Genomic DNA, 24968 nt, shown 5'->3' on the forward strand with positions numbered 1-24968 from the left:
TTCAGTCCTGCTGCCCAAACACCACCCTCTATGCCTACCACCACCCTGCAGCACCTACCCTCTCCCCCAGCCCTTAGACCCACCCTAGCCCCCTTCCCTTCCCTCCCCCTCAGCCCCTCCCTTCACCCCCAGCCAGCCCTTCCCTCCCCCACCTCTTCTCTGGGCCCCCCAGGCTCCTCCCACCTCAGAACATTTTTTTGTTCCTGGCTAAGAGTTTTGCACATGGGATTGGGGGTGGGGCTGGGGCCGGCTGGACTAGAGGACACACTACCATTCATCAGAGGTCCTACAGAATGGGCATACTCTTCCAATCTGAGAAAACCCTCATGTTTTCTCTACCAGAGAAATGTGCAGAGGCCTCTCTCTGGAACCTAGCTGGAGGGATGTCACTCTCCAAGAGAGCCTTCCATCTCTGCAAACACCCCAAAGCAGGCCCAGCCTGCCGGGTTCCTTTGTTGGGATGAGAGGGAATGGAATCTTACCAACAAGATGAAAAGGGCTGGAGAAAATACCAGGAACGGGCCCACCTTTCTTCCTACAAAGGCCTAACGCTAAAAGGGGAGGAAAAAAAAGGCACCAACAAAGAGTTTAAGATAGCAGTTCCCAGCTTTTTCAAATATGAAGCATTTTTTAACCAATCCATTTTTTAATTCTTAAATTCTTGACATTACAGAACTAAACTGAAATTTATTAACATTCCACTCTTACATTTCTTATCGACAAACAGAAATAAAATTCATGAGCCAAAAACCCAAAACAAAACTAAAAACAGGGAAAAGCTTATAAAACTAAATATGGATCCCAGCATTAACAGCTGAACAGAGAATGTGATTTTTAAATTCTTAGCGGATGATAAAGTTGTGGAGAAACTGAACACTTACAAATTATTTAAAACCTGGAATCACTGACCAGAAATTACACAGTTGGATCATGGGAAAACAGCAGAAAGGGTTATGAGAGAACCTACACTGTTCTAGCTGCACCCCATGCCCTTCTCAGAAGAAAGCCTGGCATTGATTAGATATTGGGCCAGACTAATACTGGCAGCAGAACCAGTGATAGTAACCTGCCTACCAGAAGAGCCTTCCACTGGGTTGGCAATTTTGATCTGGGCCCCGGACATCTGGCGGATCTCATTAATGTTGGCGCCTTGGCGCCCGATTATGCAGCCAATTAAGTTATTTGGAATGGTGAGTTCATGGGTGGTTTGAGTAGATGCATCCAAACTTGCCCAATAGCCTTTCACCTCTGGAGAGCTGGAGTCAATTCCGGCGAATCCGGTCCCGCCGTGCATCATGGCAAAGTGAGACTGTTGTCTTGCCACCTGGTTCAGCTTGGCCAGATCGAGCGGAGAAATGGTGTGTTGTCCTTGAATCGAGTAGGCATCTAGAGGTGGTCCCTCCAGGTCATGAGTGGCGTGGGGGTAGCCCGCAGCGTCGCTGCACCGATCTTGGCCGCCCGCGCAGATGACTGGAGAGCTGGCCGGCATGGGCTGGTACGGAATGGTCATGACTCTCCCTTGCGGAGACTGGGAGAGCGTCTCCAGCATGACCAGGCAGATCTGCTTGACACACTCGGTGACAGACTGCGGCACGCCAGCAATGGTGATGGCCCGCTCGGTGGAGTTGGGCAGCATATCCCCCGCCACCTGGACCTGGGCCCCGGTACTCTCGCGGATCTCTTTGATCTTACACCCGCCTTTCCCAATCAGGGAGCCGCACTGGGTGGCCGGCACCACCAGCCTCAGGGTGACCGGGGGCCTGCTGGCCGCCGTGCTGTTGGTCATGGAGCTGTTGATATCTTCTTCCAGCTTGTCGATGATCATAGCGAAGGCCTTAAAGATGGCATTGGTGGGGCCGGTCAGAGTGATGATTCTCTCCGGGCAATTCCCCTCCGAGATGTTGATCCGCGCGCCACTCTCCTCGCGGATCCTCTTAACCGACTCCCCTTTCTTCCCAATGATGCTTCCTACTTCCTTTCCGTGCATAAGCAGCCGAATGGTGAGAGTCACATTTAGTCCACTTTCAGTCACACCGGCATCCATGGCGAGCGGCGGGCGGCGTTCGGGGGAGTTGGGCTCGTTACGTGGTCAAGTCTTTGGTGGCTGGCGGGGGGAGGGGAGGTGTAGGCCCAAAACTGCCGGCGCGAGGCGAGCGAGGGCCGCGGGAGCGAGCGGGCGCGGGCGGGAGGCCGCGGCGTCGTCGCAGGGGCGGGCGGCGGCGGCGGAGGGGGCGAGCGGGGCCGGGAGCGGCGGGCGGGCGGGTGGGCGAGGGCGCGGCGGTGGCGACTCCGGCGGCAGCCTCGGCGGTCTGGGCGGGGCGGGAAGCCCGCTTTCAACCCCGCGTACCCTCTGACCCCGGAAGTGCTTGCTGCGCAGGACCCCTTGAAAAAAAAATGAGGACCCATCCTTTTTAGGTCACAAGATTGCGCCAACCCCAATAGAGTAGTTTTTCAAAAACTCTCTAAATAGGCTAGCATTGAAAATAAAGCACCGCTGGGCAGAAGCTGTGGTTCCGGCAAAATTTTAAGACGAACACGTATTTTATTAACCCCAGAAGGCGCCGGCAGACGTTTGGAAATGGCAGTGTTGTGCTTGGGAGCGACACATTATTTCCCGCCGTACAAAAGCGGTTTGAGTGAGGAGCGACACGGGCAGCCCTAGCCGTAACTGCAGGCGGCTGCTAGGACGCCGCGGGTTTAAAACGTGCGCGTGAGGAGATCAGAGCGCATGCGCAAGGGTGTGGGGAGGACGGGAGGGGCAGCCGCGGTCTTCCGGGGGGGAGGGGAGGCGAGACGAAGCCTGTGGGGCGGGCGCCCGCTTGGACGGGCACGTGGGGCCCCTTCGTCCTCAGCGTCCGGGCGCCCCGCACCAGTCCCCACCCCCGCCCCGGCCCTGTGGCGGCAGCCGGTGGGGAGAAAGACTAAAATCATCCCGCGCCGCTGCCATCAGAGTCGCGGCTGTGCTGATGGTTTCTGGGAAGTGCTAGAAACGGGGCCATAAAGAGAATGGCGTCCATTTACATAATGCTTTGTCTGCATTTTGCAACTCTTCGTTAAGCCCGCAGAAACCCCACCTCCTACGCTGGTGTCGTTTTAGTCGCTGCCGCCTCGTCACACGTTTAAGACAATGGCGTGCATTTATCCGGGCTCTTGGGGGGGTTCCTGCGGTTTCCCCCGCGAGGGTTACGCTCCCGCTGCTGCTTTTCGGCACCTTCCCTGCTCAGCGCAGCCATCGCGCCCGCGCTGTCCGGGGGCGGCCCCCAGCTGGGCCCGCCATCTTGGAGGACCTTTCCTGAGGGTGTGGAGCCGAGCGGCCCGCCCGCTAATAAAAGGTCGCTGGGGCCGTTGGTGCGCCAGTTGTGATTTCTGCCGGTTCCCTTTTCCTTCGGTTGAGCCTGACAGAACAGGCCGAGTGCGCTGTGTGCTTTAGGATCCCTTAGGGAAAGCGGCTAACGTGGCGGTCCCTCAGTCCCCCGCCCCCTTCCCCGCGGGGGTGGCCGCCATATTTGCTGAACACAAAATGGCGACACGTGTCCTGGATTCGTCGCCAACGAGAAATTGGGGTCGCCCTGAAAACTTTAGAATGCGCCCCTCTCCCACCCCACCCACGGTATGGGGCCTTCTCCGCGCAACGAGTGCTGTGACCAGAGTAGGTTGAAACCGCGTAGCCTGGTCCCAACCTCAGCGGGGAATTTTTTTGTTTCTTAATACTTATTTGGGCGCGCCAGGTCGTAATTGCGCCATGTGGGATCTTCAGTCTTCATTGCAGCGTACAGGATCTTTTAGTTGCAGCATGTGGACTCATTGCCCTGACCAGGGCTGGAACCTGGGGCCCCCTACATTATGAGCAGAGTCTTAGCCACTGGACCACCAGGGAGGTTCCATCAGCGGGCGAATTTTAATACATATCTCATTAATTTGCAACAGGACCGCGATTAATTGTAGAAAGTAGGCATCCTATCCAGTCCCTAGCTCGTTATGTTTAATAATGAATGGATAAGTGGGGGCACAGTACCAAAACATTTAGCAATCACTAAGGAATGAGATGAGAAATTACTGCTTTCCCAGACTTATAAGATAGGCTGTTGTGCTGGAGAGAGAAAAAAATGGTATTATAAAATTCCTTTTTTAAAAGCAATTTCCATGAAGCGTCTAGGTTACCTATGACCTTTTTCATAGGCCGGCTTGGCCAGTGAACCTCAGTTTACCTCAACCGTTAACTTGTAGACTAGAAGGGAAGGACATTCCTTGCGCATTTACCAGTGCTAGATCCTCCGCTAACAGTTTTGCTGCATACTGTTTGTAATTTTTACGATGAGTCTCTGAAGTACGTGTTCTCTCTTTTTTTTAACAGATGAATTCATTTAGGCCCAGAGAGATGAAGTGACTAATTGAAGGTCACACAGTATCCAGGATGGATTCCAGACCTTCTGATAAGCTTATTGGTGAGCACATTTTCAAATTTTTCTCTAAGTCAGGGTTTTAGAGTTTAAATACTATTTGGACGTTTAGGTGATCTTGTCATTTAAAGGAATTCCTCAGGTAACTTCTTGATGCATAGTCATCCCCTGTATGTATCTGTTTGGGAATTCCCAGTTTTCCCTGGTGTGAGCTATGCCTGTAAGGGGCTCAGATGCCTTTTTTTTTCTTTTTTTAAATGTGTCTGGATGAGGCTAGAGAGAAGGAAGTGATTCAGCCCTGCATGAAGGCTCAAGTATTTGTCAGTCCGGCCTGCTCTGTGGCACATTTGAACTTACCTGGCTCTGTGGGAGCAGTTTCTCTGTATGACTCATTTGCTTCCTTCAGCTACACATGGGCATGACTTCCTCCTTCCCCACCCCAACCTCCACCCAGGTGAAAATAAATAAACTTAACTCTGGCGCCAGGCCTCCATTTCTTCACAGATACTGACTGAGCGTGACAGTGTTAGATAAATTGCGGTCTGTGGACTTTTCAGTTCATTGTAACAACTTGTGGACCAAGCAACAAATATGTGCCTAAATAGGGCTGTGTTGTATTGGTGGAGAGAAGGGCTTTTTACTTCTTTTCACTTACACTGATCTTGTGTATTAGACTCTCCAAAGGGCCTTCACATTACCCTAGAGAGTCCCACAGACAGCTTTAATAGATAGGCACATAACAGTAACAATGACAGTCATAGCACTAAGTGCTTACTGTGTGCCGGGCACTATTTGAACTTTTATTTTGTTATTTCAGTGGTTCTTAACATTTTTAAAAGCAAACCACTATGAAAAATATGTTTTACATAATAACTGAAACATATACACACTTACATGAAGAAATGAAAATATTGCAAAAACTACTTACTCATACTACATGCAGTGTACTTTGGTAATTTCTGTTCTCTACTTTTTAAAGAAGGAGATGCACGTCAAACTAAAGAGGTGAAAACCTTGTTAAAACTTAGGAGACAACAAAAGGAGTAAATTACAATTTACAAAGTAATTATAATCAAGAATTATCCTAAAAAAAAAAAAAAAAACCTAACGTGATTCAAAGCATTCTGGTCCTCTGCCACCTGTTTCTTTTCCCTAAAGAAAATTTTATTCACTGGGTCTTTCTTCCCAAGACTGCATAGTGAAATTGCTCAGTCATGTCCGACTCTTTGTGACCCCATGGACTGTAGCCTACCAGGTTCCTCTGTCCATGGGATTTTCCAGGCAAGAATACTGGAGTTGGTTGCCATTTTCTTCTCCAGGAGATCTTTGCGACTCAGGGATTGAACCCAGGTCTCCTGCATTGTAGGCAGACGCATTACCGTCTGAGCCACCAGGAAAGTCATAAACGTTTTCTTCCAGATGTATTTATTTAATCTCTTTATGTCTGAATATGTCTGGGACTTTAATCACCTTCCCAACAAAGCCTTCCCTTTCCCAGCTCTCAGCACCAACCTGTTCAGAGTCTTATAGCCCTTCCCTTGGGTAGGCCACATTTCGCTGTTGATGAAATTGTAGCGTCTTGCTGTTGGTAATGTGTTGTAAGGGCCTCAGGTGTTTTACGTGACCCTGAGATCAGGCAAAGAGGGCACTGGACATGGGAATTGGTGGCTCTGGCCCCTAGCTCCAGCTCTGCCACTGGCTAGCTTTTAGACTTCTATAATCAAGTTCATTTATCTGAGCCTCAGTTTTCCCGTCTATAAAACAGGAGAGTAAATGCTCTCTAAGGCCCCTTCTGTCTAGATGATCTGGGTTATTTATTCCTGGGAGGGAGGGTTGTGTAAATGTTTTACTCATGTACAATAAATTCTCCACTTTCTTCCTCAGACCTGCACTATCTTGTGGATATGTGAATGAATTCCACACCTCCCATTTTACAGATGAAGCCACTGAGATACAGAGTAACTGACTAAATAGTCACCACCCCACCCTTGGAGCCTCACATGACTCTTCCAGATTGGTTAAAGGGTTTAACAAGGTTGGCAAGGTGAGTCAGGCTTTCGCTTTGGAAATTGAAACATAGAATTTTTACTTCCTTTGACCTCACATAGATACGTTATATAAAACTTTTCAAAGTGTTATTTAATCATCACAGTCACTTTTGCCAGTGAAAGACCCATCTTTGGATCACAGTAGTCAAGCGACTTGCCCAAGGTTACACAGCTTGTTAGGACCTCACCTGGGGATCTTGACTGAATAATTGTGGATTATTCCTTTTCTTGGCTTCTCATACTGTGTCACTGACTTTAACACATGGGATAACTTTGTCAAATTCAAAATGTTTTCTATCCAGTCATTATTTTTCTGTCCCAGAACATCCAATTTGTTTATGTTAGGTTCCTGACACTTTTGGTTCAAGAGACTCTCCTCTCTCTGGTTCTCTAATGTTTACATTTGTGGATTTGGGAAGTGGTGGGAATAAGACTTAAGTTCTCTTGGGGCAGGGACCACTTTTTTTTCCCCTCTCCCCAACCTTCCTGGCCCAGCAGCCATTCTGTAGCTTTTAATATTTGCCCTGTCAACCCACAGCATTTTCCCCCAAAACATGGCTTCTTTTTCTCTTTCTCCTTCATATTTAGCTTTCTGTTTCTCTTTTATTTAAAATTACTGTAAATTAAGAAGGCCTTTCTCGTTACTTTTCAGGATACTATACAGTCCAGTTTAGAAACTTGTCTTACCCACTGTGGGTAGTAACAATTTGACCTCATATGCCGGTAATCCTACATTGGTGTTAGGGAATCAGTGCTTGGTTTCCTCAGAAATAGGAGAAATCTTGTCAGTGTGCAGATTTACAGAAGTGACCAGAATTGGCCTAAGTTCTTCCAATTGGACAAAACATTGCCCAAGGATTCCCCAGGGTCACTCTAACCGAAATGCAGCCTGGAGAACAGAGTGCAGAGAAAAGTTAAAGGGGAAATGAGAACGAATGCAAATAGGAAGTGTAGGATATGAGGAAGGAAAAAAAGGTAGGAGAAAGAAAGAGAGAAAAGAATAGGGCAGAGAAAAGAGAAGGATACAGAATCAGTGGAAAGGAGGTGAGAAGAGCGATCCAGAGGTCTGTTAACCTCTCCTGTGGTGTGGGACAAATCAAGGAAGAGCAGCTAGTATAACTCTTCAACAGTTGATCTTTTCTTATTCTCTATTTCTAGTGTCAGGTAGGGGAAGTTACTTTGTTGCTGCTATCAGTTGGGAATGTGATTAGATGAGGTAATTTTATATTTTATATTATTTTATTGAAATACAGTTGATTTACAATGCTGTGTCAGTAAGAAAGTGTTATATATATATGTGTGTGGTATTTTTTTTATTCTTTTCTTTTCTATTATGGCTCATCACTGGATATTGAATATAGTTCCCGGGCTATATAGTAGGACCTTGTTTATCCATTCTGTATATAATAGTTTGCATCTGTGAACCCCAAACTCTTTAATTCATCTCTCGCCTACCCTGCCTCCCTCTTGACAACCACAAGTCTGTCTACTGTGCCTGTGAGTCTGTTTCTGTTTGTAGATAGGTTTATTTTTGTCATATTTTAAATTCCACATATAAGTGATGTCATATTGTGTTTGTGTCTCTCCTTCTGACTTACCTCACTTGTATGATAATCTCTTAAGTCCATCCATGTTGCAAATGGCATTATTTCATTCTGCTTTATGGCTGAGTAATATTCCATTGTATATGTGTACCACCTGTTCTTTATCCATTCAGCTGTCAGTGGACATGTAGGTTGATTCCATGTTTTGGCTATTGTGAATAGCACTGCTGAGAAGTTAGGGATGTATGTGTCTCTTTTCACACTTTTGTCCAGTTATATGCCCAGGAGTAGGGCTGCTGCACCATATAGGTGCCAGTAATTTTAACATTAGCCTCAGTTCACCTGGGTTACTAAGGAAACGTGCTACAAAATCATGTAATGTATTTGAGGTAAAATTTCATGTTCTTTCATTAGGCAGATACTTACTGATTGCTTGATATGTCCCAAACACTGAGGCTATAGAAATGAATGAGATATTGTCCCTGCCCTCAGGATGTTTATGGTTTGAAGAGGTAGACAGATGAGTAAACAGATTCACAGTGTAATGTCTTAAAGTATTGGGATATGAGTAAGCTTTGGTGCTTACCAAGCTATGATGTTCAGAGGAGGCCCTTGATTCAAGCCTTGGAGAGGGAATTTGGGAAGGCAGCTTGGAGAAGTTGTCATTCACTCTGAGTCCCAAGTTGGTAAATTGCATAGTGAAGGGCAGGGAATGGTATTCCAGGCAGACGGAGCAAGAGCCCAAAGGCATAGAGCTCAGTCCATTCAGAAGTGTAACCATTTCACGGAGACATGAAAGATATTTGCATGATTCAGTTTGTGGTAATTATTGTTCTGCTGTTTCAGAAATGTAGATATTGAGACTTGTCTATGTTCATAGAGCACAGTTAAAAATTTTTATTTTGTAGTAATAATTCTCTTTTAAGATGAAGACACTAGAAGTCACATTTCCTATCTAGAGATTTTAAGGACAAAATGTAGGTAAAGCAGAGCTTTTGAATTAGCAAATAATGATTAACTCTGTACAGTAAAAGAAAGCAGCTGCAATGGACAGCATATCCCTTTCTCATCCAGCTTTTGGATTTCTGTTTTCTTTTGTTTTTAAAGGGGAGTGTGTGGACATTTAGGGTCTTTGTTTAGCTGCTTAGGATGTTTGGGGTAGAAAGTAGAGAAATGAGTTCAGGAATAATTGCTACTTATGGCAGAACAAAAGAAATTTGTTTGAGTAGCTCATTTGTCTGATAACACCTACTGAGCACAAGCAAGACTTGGTTAAGGACATTGTTTCAGAGAGACAGTTACTTCAACCAGATAAAACATTTATTCACCATTATTCACTGTGTAAAGTGTGTGGTGTCCATACTAAGAGCATATAAGAGTTTTTTGAGATGTGGATAAAGCTGCATTAAATAGAAACCTTATGTGAATTCATTGCACAATACTGGGATTTAACGTAGATTAAAAGAAAAAAAAACAAAACGTGTTATGCGTGGTTTAGAGAAGAATGCTTAGAATATAGTACGTATGTCCGTGGTCATTTCTCAGTTCTCTTAATCTCTCAGCAGTGTTTGACCCTCCTTCCTCACTAGTTTCATTTTGCTCTTAGGATGCCACTCCCTTGGTTCTCTTTCTACCTCTCTAGCCCCTTCTCAAATTCCTATGCAACATCGCCCCCCCCCCCCCCCCACCACACACACATTCACACACTTTTGGGCTGATTTCTTCTCATCTCATCAGCCTCCAATGATGAAGTACTCACATCACTCCTTGGATCCCTCCTCTGTATACACTCATTTCCTAGGTTCTCTCTTTTAGGAATTTAAATACCATTTATACCTTGAGAATTATAAAGTATATATTACTAGCTTGAATATCTTTCTGTGAACTCAAAGAGTCTAATGTCAGCTGCCTACAGGATAACAGCTTCTTGAACTTGAAGTGAAGTCGCTCAGTAGTGTCCGACTCTTTGCCACCCCATGGACTGTAGCCCACCAGGCTCCTCCATCCATGGGATTCTCCAGGCAAGAACACTGGAGTGGGTTGCCATTTCCTTCTCCAAGGGATCTTCCCAACCCAGTGATTGAACCTGGGTCTACCACATTGTAGCTAGACACTTTACTGTCTGAGCCACCAGGGAAGTCCTTCTTTAACTTAGCGTATTCAAAACATTAACCCTGGAACTTCTCTTCTCAAACCTGTACCTATGTCAGTTTCTCCTCACCTCAGTTTCAGTTTTATAGAGGACTCTTCCTTGACTCTATTCTTTTTTCCCCCCCTTTTTGGGGGAGCTGTGTCACATGGCATGCAGGATCTTAGTTCTCCAACCAGGGATTGAACCCACACGCCTGCAGTGTAAGCATGGTGTCTTAGCTACTGGACCACAAGGGACATCCCTCTTGACTCTGTTTTTTCTCTTTCTTTCATCATCCAATCGACCAACAGGTCCTATGAGCTTTACCTTAAAATACATCCGGAGTTTGAACACTTCTCACCCCCTTCCCTGTTACTATTGGAATATAGTCTTCCTCCTTTTGCTCTCGGTCCCCCAGTCTAATCTTAACAGTGACCAGAGTAATTTTGTGAAGTGTATATCAAATCATGCCACTCCTCTGCTGAATACCATCCACTGAGTCCCACCCAGAATAAACACTAAAGTCCTTAAACTGCTCTACATGGTCTCGTGGGGTCTTCAGTATCACCTCTCCCAGCTGCTCTGACTTGTCTTCTACCACTCTCCCCTTGTGCTCTGGCCATACTGGTCTCTTTGCAGTTGCTCCAGCAAGCCAAGGCGTGGGACCATGGTAGTTTCTTTTTCTGGAACACTTCTTCCGGATGTCATATGGCTTCCTCCCTTGCCTCCTTCAGGTTCCTGCTCAACTGTCACCTAATCTATGAAGCTTTCCTTGGCCATCTTACCTATAGTAAAAACCATCTCTCCTCTCTGCCTTTCTTGTTTCCTTTCCTGCTTTGTTTTCCTCCTTAGAAACTTATTTCTGTTTGATATACTGTTCATGCATTCATTATTTAGATATTTTGAATGCTACCTACTGTGTGCCAGGCACTTTTAGGAACTCTCTTCTATAGTTTAATATTTGCCACCCATGAACAGAATGTAAATTTCACCCACTTTTTTTGTTCTTTGCTGTATTCCCACCTTCTAGAACAGTAGCTAGCACATAGCAGTTGAATGAATAAATTTATCCATTTTTAAACAGAAATGTATTGAATAAATATTAGTAGAAGGTTGTGTACCAGATAATGAGGGGAAGATCTGTATGAACAAGACGTTGTTCCTGCCTCAAATTGCTCACTCTAAAAAATACTTATTTTGAACTGTGCTTTCTAGCGGGATAAAATGATATATCATTTTAGAATTGGGGTGGTAAGAATGGGTGTGCAGTGATATGGTTATCTTCAGAGCCTGCTTTGTTAGGCTGATCAATAATTTGCACTGTTTTGGGGAGGGTAGGGTTGATTATACCTCACTGCATGACTGGCTTTTGGGGTTACAACGTCTCTTTGATCTTGCCTTGTTAGAGCAAGACTTTCTTAAAAATCCTATTAATCAGTCTTGGTTCTTTTTAGGTACCTTCTAGGAGCCTTTTATCGTAACCACTTCCTCTCAGGATTAGAGAAGGAGTTTACTATCTTTACTTTCCTGCATGTCTGAAAATTCTTCTCCAGAGGCCTTGGCCAGACACTAGCTATGTGGTTGTGAACCTCTCTGAACCTCAGTTTCTCTGCCTGTCAAATGGAGATAATGATAAATGACACTAATCTTACTTCTTGTGAGGATTAAGTGACTAAATAATATACTAGTTTTGAGGACAGGAAAGGGGAAGGACCTAGGGAACAATTGTTTTAAAAAGTAAATACTGTTTATCTGTGCTTTATTTTGAAAAACTTAATAAGCATATGTTTCTTTTCTAATGAGAGTAGTGAAGATTTTATTTTTAAAAACAAAGGCTTCAATATATTGTTTTTGTTTTTAAAAACAGACAACTTTTAAAAATAACGTTTACTTATTTTTGGCTGTACTACATCTCTGCTGCTCTGTGTGGGCCTTCTGTAGCTGGAGCAAGTGGGGCCTCCTCTTGGTCAGGGTGTGAGGGCTTCTCACTGTGGTGACTTCTCTTGTTTCGGAGCACAGGCTCTAGGGGTGTGGGCTTTAGTAGTTGTGGCACACAGGCTCAGTAATTGTGGCTCCTGGGCTTAGTTGTACATGGCATGTGTGATCTTTCTGTACCAGGAATTGAACCTGTGTCCCCTTCATTGGCAGGTGGATTCTTACTGTTAAAATAGCCTTATCTAATCTTTGCTGTAACCCTTATCCCTATTTTATAGAAGCAGAGAGATTAGGAAACTTGCTTAAGGTCACACAGTAAGTGGTAGCGCTGGGATTTGAGTAAGCATTCTGGCTTGGGAGCCCCTGCTCCCAACCTCTACACTCTACTGCTTCTATTCCTCTTTTACCTGTTTAAAGTACGTAGTATGGATCAGTAGTGCGGGACTTAGTAGGGCCAGTCCTACTGAAAAATGGGGCAATTTTAACTACTAGACTAAGAATAGAGAGACCTGGGATCTTGTCTTGACTCTGTCGTCAGCTTGCCACATCTAGAACTTTACTTTTCTCAGCCTGTTGTCCGCATTTATTAAACAAAGGAGTCTCTCTGGATGGTCTCTGAGATAGTCCTTCTAGCTCTGATGTTCTGTGGTCGGTCGTATGGAGTGAGGAGGGTAATGCTTGCTCAGCTCCTCGATTTGACACATTGGTATCTGTGAGATTTGAGGGAGTTTGCTTCGTGCAAATGGAGATGCTAGATTTCAGGGCAAAGAATGAGCTGCCTTTCTGAGGAAGGTAGATCGGAGCTCCTTTTTTTAAGGCTGGTTGCTAAGGGAACCTAGCCTCTGGCCAGCAACAAGCAGGAATTCTTCGGTTGAGAGTGGGGAGCAGATAACTAAAACAAGCAGCACATTTAGGTTTCACTTTCCACCCCCACCCCCACTCCCCACAGCTGCTGCTAGTTTCAGACAGTTTCTACGTTAGGCATTGTTTTAAGTGCTTTATAAAGTATGGTAATATTTAATCTTCTTAGTAATCTTATGAGATTGGTACTATTATTTGGGTTCTAAATTTATAGACAATAAGAGTGGTAAATAGAGTTAAATAATTTGTCCACTTTTACGGAAGTGAAAAGTGGTACCACATCCATGAAATTGAACTGGCTTCTTTTGGTCGGAGCTTGAAAAAAAATGCAAAGGAAAAATTCTTTAGTTGTTTATTAGTGGTTTTTGTTTTATTTATTTGCTTTATTTAGAATGATAGACTCTTGGCATTGGAAAGGGTCTTTGAGGTAATAGAGTCAGTCTCCTTGTCTCCAGTCTCCCATTCAGTTACAGGATTGCTTTCTATAGTCCCATGACAGATATGATCATTTAAACTATTTTTGAATAGTTCCGTTGCTGGGAAGCTCATCACTTCTCAAGGAATCTAATTATATATATGTGTGTGTGTATATATATATTTTTAATTTTCCATTAGTTATTACAGGATATTGAGTATGTCCTACGCTATACAGTAGGACCATGTTGTTTATCTGTTTTATATATAGTTGTTTGTGTCTGCTAGTCCCAAACTCTTTATTTATCCCTCCTGTACCCGTTTTCTCTTTCGGTAACTATAAGTTTGTTTTCTATGTCTGTGAGTCTGTTCTTGTTTTGTGAATAAATTCGTTGGTATCCATTTTAGATTCCACATGTAAGTGATATCATGTGGTATTTGTTTTTTTCTTTCTGACTTCACTTAGTAGGATAGTCTCCAGGTCCATCCATGTTGCTGCAAATGGCATTATTTTGTTATTTTTAATGACTGAGTAATATTTCATTGTGTATATATATTGCTTACATATATGCATCTATTGATGGCCACTTAGGTTGTTTCCATGTCTTGGCTATTGTACAGAGTACTGCTGTGAACATTGAGGTGCCTGTATCTTTTATTTTTTTCATTGTCCAGAGAAATTTAACAGGTTTATTTATAATTGCTATAAAGTTGAACTGCTGAAACTTGTTCACTGAAACATTTTGACTTGCTTTAATGCCTTTATGTCCCTGCATTTGTATTAAAAATTCACACACAAATGAAAATGGAAAAACTGCCAATACCTGATTTCTGTATTCTGTTTTTCCATATGCAAACATATATTTAGGTATGTTTTGACCCTATAGGGAAAAAAAAATCTAATGTTCAGAACTTCCAATAATAGGAAGAAGAGAAAAAAATATTTTTAAAGAATGAAATATTTCCCATCAGAGTGGATTCTTAAGCATGTTTTCCATGTATGTGGCGTGCTAGCTGGATGTCACTTGGCATAATTGTTGCATGTTTGGCACGGATAACACACAGGTTGGTGTCTTCAAAACAGCTGACCACAGATAGATTTCACTTGCCTCTTTCGAAGGACCAGTAGCTGCACTCTAGAAGTGCAAATCTGTTTTGAAGTCCCGAGCAACTTCCCACACTGGAAGGAAAGTTGGTGAATCAGGAATTCAGTGGACTTCTGATAATTCTAATTCATGGAGTGCTGCAATACCAGGCCTGTAATGATGAGATTTCTTCACCCTTGCAATAGAGGGCATACTCTTTGTGAGAGGCTTTTGTAGCCAGTTGGTTCCTTAGTGCTTTACCACAAGTGAATTTGCAGGCTGTCTGCTTTGTATGAGCCATGGTATAGAGACCTTCTTACTTAACCTTATTCCCTTCAGCTGGAACTCAGTTGCCTGTATACTTTTGAATTAGAGTTTTCTCTGAATATATGTCTACTAGTAGGATTGGTGAATAATATGGCAACTCTGTAGTTTTTTAAGGAACCTCCAGTTGTTTCCATTATGGCTGCACCAATTTACATTCCCATTCACAGTGTAGGAAGTTTCCCTTTTCTCCATACCCTCTCCAGCATTTGTTATTTGTAGACCTTTTTAGTGATGGCACATTCTGACCCATGTGAGGTAATTCTTCATCGTAGTTTTTAAGTAAAAGCATTTATTTATTTGGCCGCCCTGGGTCGTAGTTGCGGCATACGTGATCTTTGTTGTGTCATGTGGGATCGTTTGGTGCAGTGTGTGGACTCTTCTGGTTGTGGTGTGTAGGCTCAGTAGTCGTGGCTCACAGGCTTTCTAGTTGTAGCACACAGACTTAGTTTCTCTGGGGCATGTGGGATTTTAGTTCTCCAACCAGGGATTGAACTGGTATCTCCTGCATAGCAACGCAGATGCTTAACCACTGGACCACCAGGGAAGTCCCTTCATTGTAGTTCTGATTTGTATTTCTCTAATATTTGGGCTTCCCTTGTGGCTCAGCTGGTAAAGAATCCACCTGCAATGTGGGAGACCTGGGTTTGATCCCTGGGTTGGGAAGATCCCCTGGAGAAGGGAAAGGCTACTTACTCCAGTATTCTGGCCTGGAGAATTCCATGGACTGTATAGTCCATGGGGTCGCAAAGAGTATTTCTCTAATAATTAGCAGTGTTGAACATCTTTTCATGTGCCTATTGGCCATCTGTATGTTTTCTTTGGACAAATGTCTGTTTAGGTCTGCCCATTTTTTGATTGGGTTGTTTGATTTTTTGTTACTGAGTTGTGTGAGCTGTTTGTGTATTTTGCCAATAAAGCCCTTGTCAAGTGTGTTATTTGCAAATATTTTCTCCCATTCTGTAGATCATCTTTTCATTTTGTTTATGGTTTCTTCCATTATATTGTTGAGTAGCTCTTTTTGATAGAAAATTATTTCTTGTTTTGAATTGAAATCTAATTGCGATCTGTTCTCATCGGTTATAGCCTTTATCTTCCATATCCAATTGTGAGAATGTTTGAAGACACTCTTCCTATTTATAAGGAATATTTGCAGTTTTCTCATAGCATCTAAGCTTGCAGTTCAGATTGGTCAGCACAAAAGCGATCTGTCTCTCTCACTGTTTGCAAGTGCAGCCTTGCACTTCTTGTGATTAGTTAGCACAAAATGTGGGCCGTTCCCACATTCTTGGAGAACAAATGGATAGTGAACTGAATCTGTTCAATTCGCTGCGAGTCTGGCAGATTTGCAGTTCTCTGCTCAGAATCTCTAGGCCATCAGGCTGTAGCCCCCGTATATACTGCAGTGCCCGTATATACTGCCAGAGATCACAAAATGTCGGGAAGTTTATCCGGGCACTTGATGAAACTGCATTTACTTCGTCAGGCCACTAGGTGATGAGCAACTCACAAACCCGACTGTCAGGGAGGGTTGTGAATAGGACAGTTTCTCTTTGTACTTGGAAACACTGTCTGAAGTCACCTAGTAAATTTCATTAAATGGTTTTTCTTGGGGGGAGGAGAAACATGTCTCACGTATTCTTTGTCTTTCTCAGCTTTGATTCAATTTTAAATATTAATTGGAGGGGGGACGGCTGCGCTCCGCAGCATTCCTATATCAGGGATCAAATCTGTGCCCCCTGCAGTGGAAGCACAGAGTCTTAACCTCTGGACCGCCAGGGAAGAAGTTCCTTAAATATTAATTTGACTAGGACACTTTGAGTGATTTTTTTTTTTTTTTTTAAGAAAAGGGGCTTAGATGCCACTTTCAGGGTCCATGTATTTATTTACTTTGTGGGTGTGTATCTTGTACCTTCATGTGTGAATGATGTCAGCTAGGTTTAAGATTCTTGAATAGTAGTCCTAGTCTCTACGAAGTGTGGCTTCCCAGATGGTGCAATGGTAAGGAATCTGCCTGCCAATGCAGGAGATGCAAGAGACATGGGTTCGACTTTTGGGTCAGGAATATGCCCTGGAGTAGGAAGTGGCAAGCCACTGCAGTATTCTTGCCTGGAAAATTCCATGTGCAAAGGAGCATGGTGGGCTACAGTACAATGGGTCGCAAAGGGTTGGATAAGACTGAGTAACTGAGCACACACACTACAAAGTATATAGCTTTCTATTGTCTAATTTCTAGTGACTAAGATTAAAAGTCCAGTTTCAATAGGATTCTTTTCCCTTTGTAAGTAATAGCCACTTGTCTTTGAAAGTTTGTTAAGTTTTTTCTTCATGCTTAGTGTTTTATCATGATAGATTTAGATATGGTATTTAAAAAAAGAAACTCTGCTTGCCACTTGATGAACCTTTTAGACTTAAAAACCTAAGTTTTTTCTCAGTTAAGGGAAGTTTTATTGCTTTCCTTATGTCTGTTTCCAACCCCCTTACTTTGTAGATGAAGAAACTGAGCCCAGAAAGGTTAAGTGACTTACCTAAGGGTCACTCAGGTAGTTAAAATGAATCTCAAGAAAATAAACTGACTCTTTTAATGAGGTACACTTTCATTGTATTCACTATTGCTGTAGTGAGAGAGCCATCATGAACTGATTGGTGATTTTTTAGTGGGACAAGAGTTTTTCCAAGGGTTCATGAGAAGATGAAGACAGAACAGGGGGTGATAGAATTCGTTACTATTACAGTGTGGCCCATGTGAATGACTGCAGAATTAAGAAATCCCCCCAATACCCCAGCTATTGGAGATACCCCAAAGCTCTAAAATTTAATAAAGCCAAGAAGTTTTTTGAGTATTTGGAGAACTATATTTTTAGTTGTCAGCTGTAGGATTATCATGGTCATTCTCTGTTGTAAATATTGGGAAATGTATAAATGGCATCTGAAGGCTTGGAGACAGACATCATTAACTGCCTTATCAGTGGTCTGGTTTCTGTTTTGAATTCCAGCATGGGACCCTTTTCTCCTGGGAACCACCTGTTCTTGGGCTCTGTTGATCTTTGGATTTCCCCAGCCCTTCAGTCCCTTTCAGTTTTGAAATGAAACCTACCCCAGAGGGTGAGGTCAGGTACCGAGAGGACTTTGACAGCTCACACCAGATTGTTTTCTTTTCAGAGTTGTTCAGTATGTGACTATGTGATGCGTGAGGCACAGCAGGCTGTGATAGAGACTAATTGACGGTGAGTCAGCTATTGGGTAAGACCTAGGCAGTGTCATCTCTTTGGGTAGCCAGGAAAACATGTAGACCAAATATATCGTCTTTCATCCTCAGGAGGTTAAGAGCACAATCACCAGAGATCTGTCATGATTTCTCTGCCTTTGGTTTATTGATGAAGGAAAGGCTTTATTTCAGTGTCCTTGCTCCTCATTTGTAGAACCTTCTTTCTTTTCAGGAAGGAGCCAAGTCCCTGGTCTCTTTCTGCTGTTCCAGAAATTTTCTAACCTTTCATGCTGTGCCTCCTGCAGTTGCTGCTTTGATCTGCAGTGACTCCTCTAGATATGCCTAGACAACCTTCCACCATGCCCCAGGCCCTTCATAGAACGCAGCTTCCCCTCTTCCTTTTGCTGTGAATGTGGTTTCCACCATATTGTCTCACTGCGCTTCGTATCTTCATGAGTGGGGCTGACGATCTCTTCAGCTTGTCCCACACTGCATCCCCTGATTTTGTCTGACTGTCCCCCAGCCTCATCCCCCAGCACTGCAGAGCTGCTTCCAGATCTTCAAGTACTTTTTCCCTTTTGAGATTGCTGCTGGCCAGCAAGGCCACCTGATTCCTGTCTTTGAAGCTGGCGTCTTCACACTCATTCTCTCATATTTGTTCAGGACTTAGGCATTTCACCCTCCTCCAGGGGTTCTGGCCCAGTCTAGGGGAACTGTGGCCAGACTTGGTCTGGGGCCAAGGATTCAGGCTAGAGCATAGAATTAGGGGGTTTGGTGTTAACTTCTCAGACATGGAGAGATGGCAAGCCGGAAGATTTAAACATCAAGGCCAGTCGAGGGTGGAAGAAACAGAAAGTTTAGTATTTGAAGTAAAGGATGTCCTTTGTAGGCTCCCTCTTTTCCAGTGTTTCAAAACTGAGTTATTTTTTTAAAACAGTTTTAGGTTCATAGCAAAATTGAGAGGTGCAGGAATTCCCGTGTTTTTTTTGAAAAACTGATCTTTAATTTTGTAGACAATATAATAATATAGTCTAAAAAAATCAAAACATGTAGGTTTTTAAAAAGGTTTTTGAAAGTATTTTTACTTCAGATTGAAAAATGAACAGCTTCCACACTGTCCATTGGAAGATACACAGTATTCATGAATACAATGCTGGTCAGTTGAGGAAAGGTACAGGCTTCAATTTCTCCTTTATGCTTTTCTTTTAGAAAGATACTATATCAAAAAGAAACTTCAGCAGTACAAAGAAAACTATTTTCCCAAAAGTTTATGCAAACCTAAGTTTCCCAGTGGAATCAATATTATCCTCCAGCTGCCACCACCTTAATAGAACCTCATGCTTATTAGAACACTAATAGCTGCACCAAGACAAAGAGTACATTTACTTTCAACCGTGAGGGTTATTCTTTAAAAAATGTAACATAGATCTCTGTAAGTAGTGTCTGAAATAGACAGCTAATACTGGATTTAATATTATTTTACAAATAATTGTTCTCTTAGCAGTAAATTTAAGTCTACACACTCACAGTAGTGTTAGAAAATAAATACTATGATTATGTACTAGTTATGACAGACTAGTTTCAAAAAACAAAAGCTCAACATCTTGCTAAAAATTCTCATCAGAATAAAATGTGACTAAAATTTAAAATATTGTCGAAATCACACTACATTTAAAATCTTCCACAATTTACACAAGTATGAATTTCCGGTTTTGGAGCACCTTTTTCTGTTGTGAATTAAAATATGAATATGTTAAAAACTGTTAATTTCAAAACCGTATAGGTGTTTTAAATACTCCTGCTGTCCTATTTCAATTATTTCTGTATTCCCAGAGTGAAGTTGCTCAGTCGTGTCCGACTCTTTGCAACCCCATGAACTGTAGCCCACCAGGCTCCTTCATCCATGGAATTTTCTAGGCAAGAGTACTGGAGTGGGTTGCCATTTCCCTCTCCAGAGGCAACCTGTTAAGTTTAGAATGTACCTCCCAGACTTTGTGTTTTCATACATACGTATGAACCCAGAAAAAATTTAAAGTGCTATTTTTGTGTTTTATTTATTTACACAAATGGGGTCACATTTTATGTATCATTCATGTATTTCTTTCTTTGATTCAGTAATGTGCCTTGACAGTATTCCATATTGGTACATGAAGATAGGTCTCATTCTTTTTGGCTACCGTATAGTGTTTCATAGACTAGATGTATTATGTTTTATTTACCTTTTTTCCTATTGAGGGACATTAAGGTATTTCTAATTTTCTGTTGTCAGTGATTCTTTTTGTCTTTTTAAAACTTTTTTTGGTTTCTCTTTTTTCTTATGTAGTTTAAATTCTTTTATTTTTTATTGAACTTTTTGTGGTTTAAAAATCATCATTCTGTTTCTAGGCCTTTTTTTTTTCCATTTTCTTTTCTTCTTATACTCCCTAGGTGGTCTCAGCCTCTCTGACCACTTCAGTTACCGTCTGCACGTGGATGATGCCCAGATCACTCTCCAGACCAGACTATCCAATTGTTCACACGGACAACTTCACTGGGACGTTTTGAAGACTCAGCAGAATGCAGCTCCTGCTCTGCCTCTCTTGCTTCTCCTCCAGTGTCCTGTCACGTGGTAAATAGCACCACCACCCATGCAGTTGCTGGGCCCAAAGCCTAGTGGTCATTCCAAGTCCTCTCTCCGCTTCCCAGCTGACAGCCAGCCTGTCATAGGACTTGTCCTCCCCAGTATTTCTTGGATCCAGTTGCTTTCTTCTTCCTTGCTGCTGTCCTGTACCTTAGTTTTCTAAGTTATAAAATATAGTATTTGTGAGGATTTAAATGAATTAATGTATGTAAAATGCTTAGAACAATGGATAGGCATCTAGAATGTGCTGTGTGAGTATTAGCTATTATCACCATTGTTATTGTCTGCTTTTTGTTCCTCTTAATGTTCTGTTCAGTTCAGTCGCTCAGTCGTGTCCGAGTCTTTGCGAACCCATGACCTCCCTGTCCATCACCAACTCCCGGAGTCCACCCAAACCCATGTCCATCCACTTTCATTTCTGTCTCCAGTCTTGATTTTATTCTCCTCTACCTTGATTCCATTCTCCACAGTGCAGCCAGAGTGATTTTTATAAAATGTAAGAATGATCATGATCTAACTCCTCTGCATGTATGTACTCTTACCACACTTAGAATGCTTTTCCCCTTGATTTTTGAATGGCTCATTCCTTTTTATTTAGATATACCTACTTTTATTTTTTTATTATTTAAAAATTTTTTGACTGTGCCATGTGGCATATGGGATCTTAGTTCAACTAGATATTGAACCTACACCCCCTGCATTGAAAGTGCAGAGTCTTAACCACTGGACCACCTGGAAGTCCCTGGATAGCTACTTCTAAATGTCATCTCCTCAGAGAGGCTTTCCCCTGACCACCTAATGATTATGAAGTAGCCCCTTATATATGTATATTCCAGGACATCACCTATTTATTTCTTTACATAGCACTTGCTCATAAGTGATATTTTTCTAGTTTAGCCACATATTTCTTTATAGTTTCCACCAACTGGAATGTAAATTCTCTGAGAGTAGGGATATTGTCTGTTTTATTTTCAGCAGTAAAACAGGACAATGCCTGGCGCATTGTAAGCATTCAGTGAATACTTGTTAAGAGAATGATAAAACAGCTTCATATGTCTTACAAGACCCTCTTCTTGGTCTCTCCAGCATCATCTGCCATGGTGTACTCTCTACCTTGACCTCCCCAGGTCATCCCCAGGTCTCTTCAGTTAAGCTTTCTTGCTGGAGGGACTTTACATAGGCTGTTTAATCTGCTCAGAACATGCTTCCTTAAATGCCCCGCCACTGCCTGGGTATCTCCTATCGATCCTTGGTCATGGCCACGGGGACTTGGCCATGAAAGGGGCATGAGTACCTAGGATCACGGTTGAGGATCTGAATAGGCGGATTGTTTGAGTGTTTGATGGCAGAATAGCGGAGAGTGGAGTGCAATCCTAAGCAAGCAGGGAAAGAAGCAAAAGGCTTAGGGATAATAAGATGAGGCAAGGATGAAGTTGGAAGCTGAATCATTAGGTGAAAAACCTAGAGAATCAGGATCATGGGTGGAGTATAAGAAGGGATAGGGCAAGCAGTTCAGGATTAAAGCCATAAATAATCTTTGGAATTACTAAAATTACCTTCTAGCATTGTTACTTCTTTAGTGTAAAACCAGCTGTTGGATTATAGGAAGGATCAGGTAGTTAACACATAAAAGTTTGAACTAAATTTTGTGTTGCTTTGTGTTTCATATGCTACTTAAAGTCAAATCCCCAGAAATCCTATCTTACCTTACCCTGCCCCTGCTTTAATTTCTGCTCCTAGGAGCTTGCCTTCCCTCCTTTTAAATGTATTAGGCTCAACTCGCTCATATTTTTAATAAGTTTCCTGTACAGAAGCCTTCAGCAATCTCCATGCTCCCTTCTGGTAGGCTGAGGGTTCTCCCTTCAGGTATGGTGAGCAGTCCTTCAGGCTATCTCCTCCCTCCAAATTAAGCATAGGAGCTAGTCTCAGGAGTTCAGGACTTCCTGCGTAACCTGAATCTGTGGAATTTCTCTCTGAAGTTTGAGGGACATGGGAGTGTAGAATATAGGGTGGGACTCTTGGTGAGGCCTAGTAAAGAGTAGTGAAAGGCTGGCTGGGTGTGCATGGATGGTAGGATCTGAAGGTTGAAGGCAGTGGGCTTCAAAGTTTCTTACCTGGAGTTGTCCTAGAGTTTATGGCAATGTTAGAGGGCTCTGATGTGCCAAGTAAGGAATCTTGGTGAGTAGGGCTAGTTATTACCCTTTAGAGGTGTTCTATATGTTTTTCTGGTAGCCTGGTGCTCTTCTACAGCCTGACCAATAACTGGCATCGTGGTGGATGCTAAAGGGGAATCACTGGGATAGAAACAGTACTTACTGATTAGTGGTGTTGTCTCCCTTATGATGGTTGGATGGAGTGCTTGTCTGCACATACTGGACATCCAAGGCCCAGTCAGCTGGTCTGTGTGAGATGAATCCTCTGCACTCCCCTCCTAGTGCTTCCTGGGAAAACTCAATGTAAGGCAGCTGGAGATCATGGCCATCGTTAGTGATTGCCCCAAAAGTGCTACCTGTCTTTGATTCCTCTGCTCTCTAATCCCCATGCTCTGATGTCCTGCCTTCTATTTTCTGCTTTGGGGGCCTTCAAATTTCATAAGCCCTTCTGACTCCTTTTTTAGTTTATTTCCTGCCCAGCTTGAGTCTTGGCTCTGTGCAGTCTCCTGGTTTTGACATTGCCAGTCAGCTTTCCTCCATTAGCCCTATTCCTAGAGCTATGGTTTTGAGGCTTTAATATATCAGCATTACCCATGGAGGCAAGTGTTGAAGAGTTGGATACTTATCTAAAATGCAGATTCCTGGGAAAATGGACACATGTATATATATGGCTGAGTCACTCTCTTATGCACCTAGAACTGTCACAACATTGTTAATCGGCTGGCTATGCTCCAGTATAAAATAAAAAAGGCAAATTCCTGGTCTTTACTCCTGCTATCCTGTTTAAATTGGTATGGGTGGTAAGCAGGAATCTGTATTTTGATTGGCCTTCTAGGTGACTCTCACACCAGTCATCATCTACAGACCGTATTTGGAGAAACTCTGACTTAGAGGACTCTTTTGACTACCTTCCCCTTAACCCTCCCCTAAAGAGGAGGGAAAAGGATTTGAACTCTTTACTTGGATCCTGAGGTCCCAGGAAACTTAGACTGTCACCGGTCATCCAGTGAGGACAGTGGATAACTGTCTCTGTGTACCTCATCTTCTCATTGCTGGTGGTAGGCACATATTCCCAGTGAGGCAGACTCTACCTGGTAAGAGGGCCTTAATGACCCGGTAGACTGCAGGTCAGTAGCTCTGGAATATACTGGGGACTTAGGCTTTGGACTGAGAAAGCAGAATGGAACATAGACTTTGAAGGCTGTCAACTGCACTTCAGATTTGCCTCTGGGATGCTTGTCTCTCTGTACACAGTGACCGTGCCCTAATGTAGGCTGTCTTTTGGTCTCCAAGCTATTGTCACTCCCTATTGCAGCCATCCTCTAAAAAGCTTCTACTGTCCTTAAAAAACAACCCAGCCTCGTCTCTCCTTTTAAAGTCCTGTGTTGCATTTGTGTTACCTATACAGTCAGGTCCAGATGTCTCAGGTTGGAACAAAGTCTTGCACATTTTGGCTCAAATTGTGGCCTACAAGGCCTAGTAAGATCTGGTCCCTCCCTGTATTTCAAGTCTCATTTCAAGTCCCTCTTCCCCTTATCTCCTGCATGCATCATCACCTGCTTTCAGTTCTCTGGCTTCAGGCCTTTGCCTAGAATACTGTTTACCCTGTTCTTCACCTCATTATCCTTTGCCTTTAGGTTTCAGTTGAGCACTATCTCATTTTGGAGGTCCTTTTTGGCCTCTCTATGTAAAGCACACCACATTATTATAGCACCCTGTTTGCTTCCACTAGACCACTTAACTGCTTTTTACTCTTTCTCTCTTACTACACTGTAAGCTCCATGAGGACAGGGACCTTCTTGCTCATGATTCTGTCTTCAGTGCCTAGTGTGTAGAGGTACTCAATAAGGAGTTGTTAATTAAGTTGCCTTTCACCTTCTTATTAGTACCTGCGATGGCACTTTGTGGCTCTGCACAGTTCTTACCCTGGGCATGTGTGTTGTTACCTCTGCCAGAGGCAGCCTTTCTCTCGTTGACTGATCAGATTCCTTCTTGTTTACCACTTCTCTGAGCAATTTCTGGACTTCCCCAGGCAGTTCTAATTCAATAGAGAAAGTACTTTGGTCCTCTTGAATGGACTTTTCACCCTGTATGGCAATTTTCCTTATGTGGGAGATACATGGCATTGCCCTTGGTCTACAGATGACAAGCCAGAGGCTCTGAGAAGTGGATTAACTTGGAATAACTGAGATTGAAACCCTGTGAGTCTATAGAGCCCTCAGTCGTTCTGTCTTACTGTGCTTTC

At 43.2% G+C, this 24968-nt stretch overlaps 1 protein-coding gene and 1 long non-coding RNA gene across 10 annotated transcripts in view; one reads left to right on the top strand and one right to left on the bottom strand.

Moving 5' to 3' along the window:
• Positions 1–587: 587 nt before the first annotated feature.
• On the bottom strand, positions 588–2311 carry PCBP1 (poly(rC) binding protein 1). Its single transcript, XM_004005809.5, has one exon. The coding sequence runs from the start codon at positions 2042–2044 to the stop codon at positions 974–976; it is 1071 nt and encodes a 356-aa protein (XP_004005858.1). The 5' UTR covers positions 2045–2311; the 3' UTR covers positions 588–973.
• A 484-nt stretch (positions 2312–2795) lies between these two features.
• The window catches only part of LOC105610458 (uncharacterized), a 60706-nt gene continuing 38533 nt past the window's right edge, over positions 2796–24968 (top strand). For 2 of the 9 annotated variants that reach the window (XR_009599802.1, XR_009599800.1), the window contains exons 1-3: positions 3503–3649; positions 4355–4445; positions 6285–6444. This is a non-coding gene — a long non-coding RNA (uncharacterized LOC105610458). Of the gene's footprint in view, positions 3333–3502; positions 3650–4354; positions 4446–6284; positions 6445–17904; positions 17970–20377; positions 20559–24968 lie in introns of those variants that run through there. The other 7 variants (XR_001037476.5, XR_006059543.2, XR_003588681.3 and 4 more) reach the window with 7 other exon arrangements.

The sequence above is a fragment of the Ovis aries genome, chromosome 3, assembly GCF_016772045.2.
Source record: "Ovis aries strain OAR_USU_Benz2616 breed Rambouillet chromosome 3, ARS-UI_Ramb_v3.0, whole genome shotgun sequence".
In the NCBI taxonomy this organism is placed as follows: Eukaryota; Metazoa; Chordata; class Mammalia; order Artiodactyla; family Bovidae; genus Ovis; species Ovis aries.